General features: G+C 36.7%; 1 protein-coding gene across 2 annotated transcripts in view; it reads right to left on the bottom strand.

Moving 5' to 3' along the window:
• CLPX (caseinolytic mitochondrial matrix peptidase chaperone subunit) overlaps positions 1-13,307 on the bottom strand; it is a 43,226-nt gene that overhangs the window by 6,697 nt on the left and 23,222 nt on the right. For both annotated transcript variants that reach the window (XM_005861051.2, XM_014535444.1), the window contains 5 exons: positions 9,407-9,583; positions 8,636-8,800; positions 7,714-7,802; positions 6,566-6,730; positions 837-1,136 (listed from right to left, as the gene is read on the bottom strand). In XM_005861051.2, the coding sequence (XP_005861113.1) occupies positions 837-1,136; positions 6,566-6,730; positions 7,714-7,802; positions 8,636-8,800; positions 9,407-9,583 (896 nt within the window). The remainder of the gene's footprint in view (positions 1-836; positions 1,137-6,565; positions 6,731-7,713; positions 7,803-8,635; positions 8,801-9,406; positions 9,584-13,307) is intronic.

The following is a 13,307-nucleotide window of genomic DNA, read 5'->3' as shown; positions in this document are numbered from 1 at the left end:
CATATACTCACTGATTAGCCAATGAAAAGGGTAGCGGTCGTACGCTAATTACCATGTTTCTCTTTTATTAGTGTAGATAATATGCTAATTAGACAGGACATCTTCCGGATGAAGCTGGGGCTGCACGGGAAGCCCGGGTCCTGGGTGCCTGCCGGGGGCCAGAGGGAAGCCAGGGTCTTGGGTGCCAGAGGGAAGCTGGTGCTGGCAGCCAGGGGGAAGAAAGGCCTACTCTTGCACGAATTTCATGCATTGGGCCTCTAGTATATATATGTTTATTTATCTTTAAACTTTAAACTACAATGAACATTTTAATTGTGACAAATAAAGCCAACTCATAAATGTCTAATATAATAAAATGTACCTTCCCTGATTCAAGATCTATATTTAATGAGGAATAGGCTGGTATTCCAGATGAATATGACTGCTTTTTTATTTTTTACTAGAGGCCTGGAGCACAGATTCGTGCACCATTGGGGACCCTCGTCCCTTGGCCTGGCCTGCGGGGATTAGGCCAAAACTGGCTCTCTGACATCCTCCAAGGGGTCCCAAATTGCAAGAGGGCGCAGGCCAGGCTGAGGGACCCCACCGGTGCACGATCATGGCTGGGGAGGGACCTCGGGAAGGCTCTAGGGCATGTCTGGCTCATCTCGCCCAGTCCCCATCAGTGGGACCCCAGCAGCTAGCTAATATACCAGTCAGAGCATCTTTCCTCTGGTGGTCAGCGTGCTTCATAGCGACTGGTCAAACGAACAGTTGGCTTTTATATATATAGATGCTAATATATGCAGTTTCAATAGCAAAAAACATTAACTAAGTATGAAAAATAAAAATCTAACCTTATCCATGCTGAATAAGGCCTGGTACTGAGGAATAACAGCATTACGTGGCTCAGTTAGTATTTGTACAAGTGTTTTCTCATCTAGGCTATGTAAAGGAACTACCACAGGCAACCGTCCCACAAACTCAGGAATCATGCCAAATTCAATGAGATCTCTTGCTTCTACATGACGTAATAATCGATCTTTTTCTTCAATGTCTTGGTGAGTATTTGATTCGCCACTTCGATTGGCAAGGTCTGCAGCAGCTGCAGCCCTTCTGCCTTTTCCAAGATTTGATGGTGTTCCAAATCCAAGATACTGCCAAAGAACAGATGGATGTTATAAACAGCAGAATGAAGTTGCACTGTACTAAGTACTTTGCATGCATGTCTCATGTGATCTTTGCAACAGAAGAAAGTTCTATCATCATTCACATTTTACAAATGAAGCAAATGGATCTAGAAAGATTAAGTACCTTGTCAAAGCTCTTGTTGCTGAAGTGGTAAAGGCAGGATTTGAACTCAGGTCTATCTACCTTCAGAATTGAGAACCTATAATAACCAACTCTCAAAGAATGATTTCTAGTAAAGTAGATAAGTAAGAAGTCCTTAGAACTCAGATAATGATATTTGAGTTTTTCTGAGACCTGCGAACTAGTGTGATTTCCAAAATAGGTAAGAACTGTGAAAATGGAGATGGTAATTATTGTGTAACCAAAGTTAATTTTATAATACTTTAAACAGGAGTAGTGCCTTCAGAACAAGCAGTGTGATAAAGAAATTATCCAGCCCTAGTTGCTTTGGCTCAGTGGATAGAGCGTTGGCCTGCGGACTAAAGGGTCCCAGGTTTGATTCCAGTCAAGGGCATGTACTTTGGTTGCGGGCACATACCCAGTAGGGAGTGTGCAGGAGGCAGCTGATCGATGTTTCTCTCTCATCGATGTTTCTAACTCTCTATCCCTCTCCCTTCCTCTCTGTAAAAAAAATCAATAATAAAAATATACAAACAAACAAAAACACATTTAAAAAAAACCAAAACAAACAAACAAAAAATAAATAAATAAATAAATAAATAAAATAAAGGGTCCCAGGTTTGATTCCAGTCAAGGGCATGTGCAGGCTTGATCCCCAGTGTGGAGCGTGCAGGAGGCAACCAATCAATGATTCTCTCTCATCACTGATGTTGCTATCTCTCTCTCCCTCTCCCTTCCTTTCTGAAATAAATAAAAATGTATTTTTAAAAAATTATCCACACGGGTCGTAAGTCACTGCTAAGCATTCTATTAAAATCATGATTTGGGGTTACATATATCAACCTATGAATTAGAATAATTTAAGATTCGATTTTAAAAAGAACACATAAGGATAACATCAAACAAGAATGCTAAGTTTGCTGCAAAAGGTTGGACCTCTAAGGTGTATGGATCTTGCTTCAGTCAATATAAAAGAACTATACTAGGTCAGTGGTCGGCAAACTCATTAGTCAACAGAGCCAAATATCAACAGTACAACGATTGAAATTTCTTTTGAGAGCCAAATTTTTTAAGCTTAAACTATATAGGTAGGTACACTGTTAATAACTTAATAATTTTGGATTGAGTACTTAGTAATAACAACATGAGTTCAATACACTAATATATTTATGGAATGCCTATTATGTGTCTAAGGCTGGAGATAACATGACATCCTTCTGGAACTTACATTCTAGTGAGGAAGATCAACTTTAAATAAATAAATAGTCACATCAAATAATTGCAGTTGTCATGAGTGCTAAGGAAGGAAATAAACAGTAAGCGAGAGAAGTTATTTAGCAAGGTTAGGCATTTAAACCCCTCTAAGCAGATAAGTTTCATTTTATAATAATAAAGTCACCAACACAAAATAATTACAATTCTTAAATTGATGACAAAAATACCTGTAGGATTTGCAGCTGGTTGGAAAAATACAGGTAACTTTATGCTTCAAGTAGGTACTTTTGTCACCAGCCTGCGATTTGCGGACGCGACTAGCACTAACCACTGCACATGAGACTGCTGACTGACTGGCTCACTCAACTCATGCATGAATCACACGCACCTCCCCGGTGCTGCGTATTCCACAACCCGCCTGCGCCGTGTCTCCCGTCACCCGACCGACCGACACCTCCCACTTCCGAACCACTTCTTCAAAATAGACTCGCCCAGGCCGAAAACCGACTTCTGCACATGGGCCACGAAGTTTCAATCGCACTGTACATGCCCGCACGTGGTATTTTGTGGAAGAGCCACACTCAAGGGGCCAAAGAGCCGCGGTTTGCCGACTACTGTTCTAGGTAATTATCAGAAAGCTTAATTTTTATGTCATACAGCTTTTGTCAAAAGTATAAGCACATGATGTATGAGAAAACAGAGTAAGTTAAAAATCAATTCCTCTGGCCTGGCAGGTGTGGCTCAGCAGTTGAGCGTCAACCCAGGAAACAAGAGGTCACCAGTTCAATTCCCGGCCAGGGCATATGCCTGGGTTGTGGGCTCAATCTCCAGTGGGGGATGTGTAGGAGGCAGCCGATTGATGGTGTTCCTCTCTCATTGATGTTTCTCTCTCTCTATCCTTCTCCCTTTCTCTCTCTCTGAAAAAATCAATAAAAACATATTTTTAAAAAATCAATTCCTCCTTTCATTCAATAATTTAAACACTTACCTCTATCCTTCTCCCTTTCTCTCTCTCTGAAAAAATCAATAAAAATATATTTTTAAAAAATCAATTCCTCTGATTCTCCAAGCTGTGTACATGAACAGTTAGTGTATAGGAAAGCAAAATACCTTTCATTCAATAATTTAAACACTTATTAAGCATATTTCATATATAAGCATATCTAGTAATAAAAGTATACATATTTTTATGTAAGTATAAACATTAAGCAATTGCTACTTCATAACTGTAATTTTGCTACTGTTATTAATCGTAATGTAAATATCTGATATGCAGGATGTATTTTCATTGTTACAAATTGAACATAATTAAAGCATAGTGATTAATCACAAAAACAGTATGTAATTATATATGTGTTTTCCAATGGTCTTAGGCGACCCCTGTGAAAGGGTCGTTCTCCCCAAAGGGGTCACGACCCACAGGTTGAGAAACGCTGAATTTCTATAAAACACTGGGGATACAAACCTGAACACAGTCCTTACCCTAAAAGGACTTATTGAGAGTGAGAACACATGAAGGTATTAAAGTATCATAGATGTAATAAAGAACAACTGTACAGCAAACAATGGCAGTGGAAAGGAGGAAAAGGCACATGCAGGGGAGTGAAGGTAGGAGGTGAAAGCCTTCACAGAAGAATTGCCTAATCATTTAACAGACTTAGTCTTTAAGGATGAACACATATTTGCCAACTAGATTGAGGTAGTGGAGGGCATGAGCTCAAGGAATAAAACTTAGGACTACAAGCACTTTGATATGGTTGGAATAAAAGTATATTATTTTAACACTAGAGGCCTGATGCACGAAATTCGTGCAAGAGTAGGCCCTCATAGCCCTGACTTCGTCTGGACAGTAGTTCAGCTGTTCGGCCATTTGGTCGATTTGCATATTACACTTTTATTATTATAGATTATTATAGATAGATTGTAACCCTGGCTTTCAGTGAGGGTTGATAAAACAAAAGACATGTGTTTAGGATTAAATGTGTTTAATCCTCTGTAAAATCACAGTTGAAGACCCTTATGAAAAGGAATTTTCATAAAGATCTATATGACAAACTTTTTTAATCTCTCTCCTCAAGACCTCATATGACCCAAACCTTCCTTCTATATTCTTCTAATCTCTTTTCTCATATTACTTTTAACTGTTCTTTTCTACATTTTAGCTTCAAATTCTCTTTTGAAATTATGAATTATAAATAAATATCAGAACATGGTCCCTGCCTTAGGTTACAGAATTTCAAATATAAAGTTATCTTTCTCTCTCTCTCACATACACACACAGAGAAATAACATCTTTCTAATTTATTTGGCTAATTTATGCAAAATTTCAAAAGCAAAAAAAAACACCAATTAAGAATATGGAAATGCTATCCATGCTGAGTAAGGCCTAATACTGAGGAATAACAGCATTACATGGCTTTGTTAGTATTTGTACAAAAGTTTTCTCATCTAGACTATGACAAGGGATTACCACAGGCAACCCTTCCATTAGCAGCACTGTATTTTTATACTACTAAACTGCTACTGAAACTAGTGCATGCAAAGCCAAGGAGAGAGACTTAAAGCAAGTAATACAGCAAAGAGCTGATATGATATATTCATTTAGGTAGAATGTTATGTTATGTAAAAGGGACGATTTGTGGCTAGGCATTATATAAAACACATGGAAAATACACGTCTTTTGGGCTTCTATGTTGCTATTATATTTTACTATAATCAGTCAATAAATAGATACTGGGCATGTACCTTGAAGATATGAAGAAGTAAGTTCCAGTTAAAAATCAAGGTTTATAAGAATATTCAGGAAACATCTATAAAACTATGTGGGATTCACAACCCTTGCTCCAATCCCCAAATTGCTCCCTTCCATTTGTCAGCAGGGGCAATGGAGACCAGCTCTTTATTGGGCTTCAGTGAATTGAGTAAGAGGAATGAATAGAAATTTTACTGATACAACACCTACCTCAAATAATAAAATAACACCTTAAAGGAAATAGAAAATTGATATAATCAAGTTATACTTTTTAAATGTCCAAATATATATATAGTCCCAAAAAATATATACACACTTTAACAGCTGATAACTCACTTTTCACTCCTTTTCAGGTTTAACTGATTTGAAATAATGGGTGAAGTCAGATTAAGCTTTGAACAAAGAAAATTTTTCCTGAAGTGCCACTAGACTCTTTTTTATGAGGATACATAAAAGATAAAGTTTTATGGTATAAAACCAGCAACAATCAATGAATTGAGGGCACACAAATAACAAATGAAATGATTCTTGATGTTTGAGATTCTATTGCTTCACTAGAGGCCTGGTGCACAAAATTCGTACGGGGGGTGGGGGGGAAGTCTGCACCCTCTCAAATCTGGGACCCCTCGGGGATGTCTGACTGCCGGTTTAGGCCCCATGGGATGGGGTCTAAACCGGCAGTCGGACATCCCTCTCACAATCCAGGACTGCTGGCTCCTAACCACTTGCCTGCCTACCGGCTTGATTGCCGCCTAACTGCTCCCCTGCCAGCCTCATGGCCCCCTACTGCCCTCCCCTGCTGGCCTGATTGCCCCTAACCGCCTCTGCCTCGGCCCCCACCACCGTGGCTTTGCCCAGAAGGAAGTCAAACAGTAGGAAGATGTCCAGTCTCTTGGTCTAATTAGCATATTACCATTTTATTAGTATAGATGTTATCAGCTGTGCCTGGACCAGAACAGTCATCAGTTTGAAAACAGGCACTGACGAAAAAAACAATATTCATTTCTGTAGATTCTTTTACATTTTGAAAATGAACTGTATGTTAATAAGTACTGACTAATCATTCCAAGTGTGTATACATTTTTCGGGGACATCCTGTACATGGATGATACTTAGAAATATTCTAATTTGCTACTCTAAAATAAAAAAATTAAAAAACTAGAAATATGTTTCTGGTATGCTCTAAGAAAACCTTAACTCTTTAAAATTCACAACTGGCAGCCAGCACATATGAGAATAGAAAAATGAGTATCCATCCTCTGTAACTTCAAATGTTCTGTATCCCAGTAACTCCTCAGAAAAACTTACCTTTTCATTTTTCCTCCTGCTGATGATTCTGTCTAAACCATTGAAAGCACCAGATGCAACAAACAGGATGTTTGTTGTATCAACTTGTACTGTTTCTCCACGTAACTTGCGGGAATTCTTTTCTGGAACATTGACTATTGTGCCTTCTAGTAGTTTCAATAAGCCCTATAGAATGAATGATTTTTAGCATCATCATATAAGTGTATTATTTATTATACTTTAGATAATGGGATTCAATGGGGAAAATAATATGTGGTTATGGTCAATGAGCATAGCTAAAGAAAACTCCATTTCTAGAAGTAACATGAAAATCTAATGCACTATCACATTAATAATTAATAAATTTATTTGGAATAGTTTCGAGACTCCTGATGCATTTAGAAATCAATCAACTGAGAGGTTGTTTTTGATAGTAAAGACATAATTCTGACATTAAGACAGAATTATGCCTCTAAGATGGTACCCAACCATTGTAGGAACATTCAAAATTTTGAAAATAGTTAAAGATTTATCTTTCATATAAATAAAAATTTTATTATACTCCTAGTATTAAACTTTGAGAATATCTATATTTTGAGATGCCTTTATAAAAAATTATCCAGCACATCTTCTAACTGTGATTGTACCTCTCTATGTCTTGGTCAGAAAAAGAAAGCAATTTCCTTATCCTGTAATTATGTCATAATTTGTTACCAGTAAAAGGTCATTTGATCAATATATCGTTAGGACTTCAATTATGACCCTACAAGGAATGAAACACTATTTCATCACACCTTATAACTAATTGAAAAGAATAAGATACAAGTACATAGTTCATCTGTGTCTAGTTAGAACCAGAACTTTCTTTAAGAGTCCTCTAAATATGTTTAACTGGGCCTTTGAGGAATAAAACCAACAGAAATTAAATTTTACTTTTTTTCTGTTCTTTAAAATATTTTCAATTTCCTAAGAAAGGTTATTTGGTATTTAAAATTGCCAAGAGCTTTCTCTTAGGATCTGAAGTACATTAAAGTGGTTATGTGGAGTTTGGGGGTGGGAAAAATAAACAAAACAGAATCTAATTGAATATGAAACCAAACGTACAATATTGGGAGGTTGATGTATTCCCTTCCTTTTAGTGGGCTTGAACAAAATATTCAACTGCTTACTTGCTGAACGCCTTCTCCACCTACATCCCGTAACTGATGAATGCCTGGCACACTGCCAATCTTATCTACTTCATCCAGAAAGACAATTCCTATAATTTAAGGAGGAGTCTATTTATAATATGAAAAAGATATACACAAGATCACCTCAGCTTTTAAATACTAGGTAGCCAGAGAGCAAGGTTATTTAATCTTTCACACTTAACATATAGAAATATATAAACATGAACTGCTATCTGTCCCATTCATCATTTCGTGCAAATGTTTTATAATTCATTTTATAGAATATCACACTTGGGTATGATAACTAATTCTCTCTGACAATAGCAGTCTGTCCCACTCATGTTTTCAGGTTCTTTATTCTAGGAGTTGAGATAGAGGCATAGTGTAGATTCTAGAGAAGCATGAGGTACACGTAGTGCTGATACTAGTAAAACTTTGGCTTACTCTTTCCCAACTATATTACTATCTTAAAGGAATTTGTCGAGCTCTTCATGTAAACAAGGACAGATGCTAGATGGGGAAAGGAGAAATGCAGCATCTATGATATCCCATAGGGCAACAGGCTAATCTGTTTCTAGATTCATCTTGCACTCCCCTAACCTGGCCTCCTTCCCCTCCCCACCCCAGCAATCAGAGTCTGGAGGAGAGTCAGAACAGCAAACACAATAATAGTATTAAGGATCTAACAGAATAATAATTTAGCCAATTTTCACCCTAGTAATCAACTAATGACAATAGGACAAAGCAAACTTTGTGGCCCTTAGTCAGTATACTAGAAAACATTTAACATAGGTACTTATATGTAATTACAGAATTTTACTCCATTCAAAATAATAATTACATTAGCTCTTACTGAATATTAGACTGCTTCCTCAATAGACTACATCTGGGGATAGACAAGCAAGTTATTCTGAAAACATACCTTGTTGTGCTTTTTCTACATTGTAATTGGCATCTTGGAGCAGTTTGGCAATCACAGATTCAATATCTTCACCTACATATCCAGCCTGAGTCAAAGTTGTACAGTCACAGATAGCAAAAGGAACATCAAGGCATTTAGCTAGAGTTTGTGCCAGCAGAGTTTTACCTACAAATAGAAACAGTAACTAAAAGTTTACTGAAAATATGTTGAAGTACAAATTTTCTACTAAAATACAAAATAAATTGGAATGGTATATAAGAAGAAAATCACTGAGCCCTAGCCGGTTTGGCTCAGTGGATAGAGCGTCGGTACAGCCTGAAGAGTTACAGGTTTGATTCCTGTCAAGGGCACATGCCCAGGTTGTGGGCTTGATCCCCAGTAGGGGGTGTGCAGGAGGCAGCCAATCAATGATTCTCTCTCATCATTGATGTTTCTCTCTCTCCCTCTCTCTTCCTCTCTGAAATCAATAAAAAAAAAAAATTATAAAAAAAAGAAAATCACTGCTACATCTTTTCTCCACTATTATTCAGATCTAATGTCATTTTACTTTTATTATTCCTAATAAGATGTTAGATATTGGCCTAAAGGGCAATACCAAGGTCTCAAATTCAGCTTGAAGCCTATGCAGAAATATTGATAATGTATGAATAAGATTGGCCTTAGATTTTTTTCTCAAGAGCCAAGGTCTCTCAATCACAAAACACAGGTTACAAAATCATTTACATTCTATTTTTTAAAATGAGTAGTACATTTTTTCAGGAAGTTATTTACCTGACCCAGTTGGTCCAAGCAGCAAAATATTACTCTTTTCAAGTTTTATGTCATCATGGGCAGAATCCAATACTTCACCTCCTCGTTTTTCCTGAGGCATTTGTTGATTTACCTGTTGCTGCATTGATGCTCCTAAAGCATTACCATGTGGACTAATTCCAGCTATCTGAAGCAATTCTGAAAAAAAGTCAAAGGAATTACTAGTTTCATTTTATTTTATTTGAAAAAATGCCTAATAAAACCTTATGTCTAAAACCAACCACTTACTTAGAAAAATTTAAGTATTTTGGCAATCTGTCTTACCTAAAAATAAAGAAAATTTCCAGTTATCTAGTGACAAAATTACAAGGCACAGTGATTATTTAGGGAACCTCAAGCAAAGAAAATTGATTCTTTTTATCCTCCCCTCCTTATTTATGTAAACCTGTATGAAGAAAGCCCTTCACTCAAGGGAAGGCAATATAATGGAAAGAGAACAGTGTTAGGAGTCAGAAAACCTTAGTTTTGATCCTTTGTCTGTAAATGGCTATATGATTTGGGGCAAGTCTATAAACTTAGCGCTGTTTCCTAATCTATAAAATGGCAACAATTAAGTATAAGAATAAAATGCAATTGATTTGGAGGCACTTGAAAGATTTTTTTTTTTTTCAGTACATATGAAAAGAAGCATAGCTGTAGAGGAAAACACTGAACTAAGAAAGAGAGAACAAAGAAGCATAGCTGTAGAGGAAAACACTGAACTAAGAGAGAAGTTGGTTCTGGTCTCATAGGTCCATGGCAAGTCACTTAACTTTACTGGGCCTGCTACCTTACTATAAAGTGAAAATACTGAGCCATATGATCGCCAGTCTCTTCCACATCTAAGAATAATTCTGTGAGTCTCCCAGAGAAACCAAATATGGTAAGACTCACTATCCCTGGCCCTATCTGAATCTAATTTTATAGAATCTCCACTGGATATTTCTAGTCCCTTTATTAAAGATACAAAGCTTAAGTAGATGGGACTGATATTGTTGGTGAACTATCAGTTTATCAGCAGATCTCTAAAACTAATTATACTTGCTTATATATTCTGAGAATTTATTTTTAGGTTGTTTCTAATAAATGGGCTAAGAATATCAGTACTTTCCAATGCATTATTTTAATGAAACCAATAGTGTGAGCAGACACAAATATTTATGGTCCTTTCCATCTGGCGGTCACTTTCAAACTATCTTAGTGGTCACACTTAAGGTAAAGTGTTATTCTACTCATCAGAAATAATAGGATTTAATAAACATTTGAATTTAAGTAAATTGCACTACAGTTGAGAATTAATGATTGACTAACTCACAATGCTATGTCTCATTACAATCCACATCATGCAAAAAAAAATGTAGTCCCCTATTTTAGTGAAATTAGCTAGTTGTCCCTAACAAAATTGTTTGTTTTTTAAATTTCAGCAAAATCTAGATAGAAATTGTGACAATATAAGAAGAGGCTGGCTCAAGTATAGGTCTGTCCCATAAGGAAAAAATAATTTAGGTGAATAATTTGAATAAAGTCACAAGAAGCACATTAACTACAATGGAGTCACATGATGCATGTATTTAACTTACTCAATGATTTAAGTTTTAAAAAGAGGAATACTTTAAATAGTGCAGAACAGTTATGTTAATTATTACATTTTATGAAAATATGCCACAGTAAACTTGAGATAACTCTCCTGTTCTTTTGGTTAGTCCCTGTTTCTGCATATCTCTACCTGCAAAAGCACCTCTCTATAATGAGCAGAACTATGGACAGGCAGGCTAGCACAGTGATTAGATGCATGAACATCATCAGCTGTGTGTGGCCCTGGACAAATTACTTAAAATTTCTGTTCTTCAATTTTCTCATCTGTAAAATGAGAGTGAAAATACATTTTTGTCTTACAAGTATTGGAAAGATTAAATGAGTTAATATATGTAATATATGTGCCTGGCAGATCCTATAATAAAAGGCTAATATGCAAATTGACCGAACGGCAGAACGACCGGTCGCTATGATGTGCAGTGACCACCAGGGGAAGATGCTCCATGCAGGAGCTGCCCCCTGGTGGTCAGTGCACTCCCACAGGGGGAGCGCCACTCAGCCAGAAGCCCTGAGCTGGGCTCAGGCTGGTGAGTGCAGGCGGTGGCGGGAGCCTCTCCCACCTCCACAGCAGCACTAAAGATGTCCAATTGCCGGCTTAGGCCCACTCCCCGCCAAGGGCTCCCGAACTGCGAGAGGGTGCAGGCCGGGGGGGGAGGGGATTTCGTGCACCGGGCCTCTAGTAGTTTTATAAGTGTCATAGAAGAATTTGCTATCAGCATTGCTATTTTGCTAGTGTTTAATTATTTCTATAATATAGCCCTTAAATGCAAGCCAACTATTTCATCTAATACTCAGCTTAAGAAAAACATCTGTTCCAATGATGGAGAAAAAACTATCATCTTTTTTTTTAGTTGGTTTTCTCTTCTTTTTGTACAAGGAAATGAACAAGCTCATGGACAAGACCTGAATAATGTCGCAGTCCCAGTTTCCAGTCACTTTGTTCCAAATACAGACTGTAAATTTTTATGGCATGGGGTACATCTACCATCAGTCGTCAGTTTTATTATGTAGTATGTTGGTATCATGTGATTTCCAAAGAAACTTTCAAGAATATTTTGATTATATATGTCTTTGGCCTAATGCCCTAACTTTAGAACTTAAAACCCCACATAGGACAAGACTAAATTATACTGAAAATAAATTCTATTTAAGCTTTCAATATATTAATTTCCAAGTCAATCTATATATATATATAATTACAAATTGCTTTTACCTAGGTTTGTAAGTAGTATTACTTGTTAACATTTAAATTACATTAAATCACTACATATGTCATAAATTTATATTCACTATAAAATTTCTTTACTAGTTTTACAAGCCATCTGCCCAAATTTATGAATATTGACAGCATATTTGATTATATTTTTAGGTTATAAAATATGTATTATACATGCACTTAAACTGTATTATTTAGATCTCACAGTCTTACATGTAATCTAATTCTATTGCACTTACTGTGTTTCTTAATTTTATCATGCATGGTATAATCATTTCCATACAATTTAAAAATAACTAGAGATAATATCATTCTATTACTTATAATAAATCTCATGCCAGAGTTGGTAAACTGATTATGTTCTCATGGCACATCCTATATATATAGTACCACTTCAATTAGTAGGTATATAATACTGATTAGTCAAAGGCAAAGTAAAAGTATCAAACTTAAGTGAATAAGTGAAAAATGTTCATACTGGTTTATTATCTGTTTACTTGTGTTTGTTATTTTAATTACTGAAACAAAGGCCACATAAATCTTTTTATGATATCCCTGGAATCTTCACCCTCTCTGTGTAGCAATTATATCCACCTCCAAAGGAATGGGTGCAAGACATCAGAATAGCCACTATCCTTGATGTATCAGGTCCTTCCACACCAGGGGTCCTCAAACTACGGCCCACGGGCCACATGCAAATACAAATATTGTATTTGTTCCCGTTTTGTTTTTTTACTTCAAAATAAGATATGTGCAGTATGCATAGGAATTTGTTCATAGTTTTTTTTTTTTTAAACTATAGTCCGGCCCTCCAACGGTCTGAGGGACAGTGAACTGGCCCCCTGTTTAAAAAGTCTGAGGACCCCTGTTCCACACCCTCAATCAGACCTTCTGATGCTTATAGGGACAATCAAGGGCTGGAAACAGTGAGTTGGGTTTATTCATAATTCACAAGCTACACTAAGCTTCATATACACTAAAAAATAAAGTGGTTTTTGGCAAAGAGTAGCCATAAAATAATCGACTTTTCCCAAAATTTCTGTCACTTACAATTATGCAGACCAACTCTAA

Source organism: Myotis brandtii, unplaced genomic scaffold (genome assembly GCF_000412655.1).
Source record: "Myotis brandtii unplaced genomic scaffold, ASM41265v1 scaffold144, whole genome shotgun sequence".
Lineage (NCBI taxonomy): Eukaryota > Metazoa > Chordata > Mammalia > Chiroptera > Vespertilionidae > Myotis > Myotis brandtii.
The sequence above is the reverse complement of the archived record's forward strand: the minus strand, read 5'-3'. Positions and strand labels throughout refer to the sequence as shown.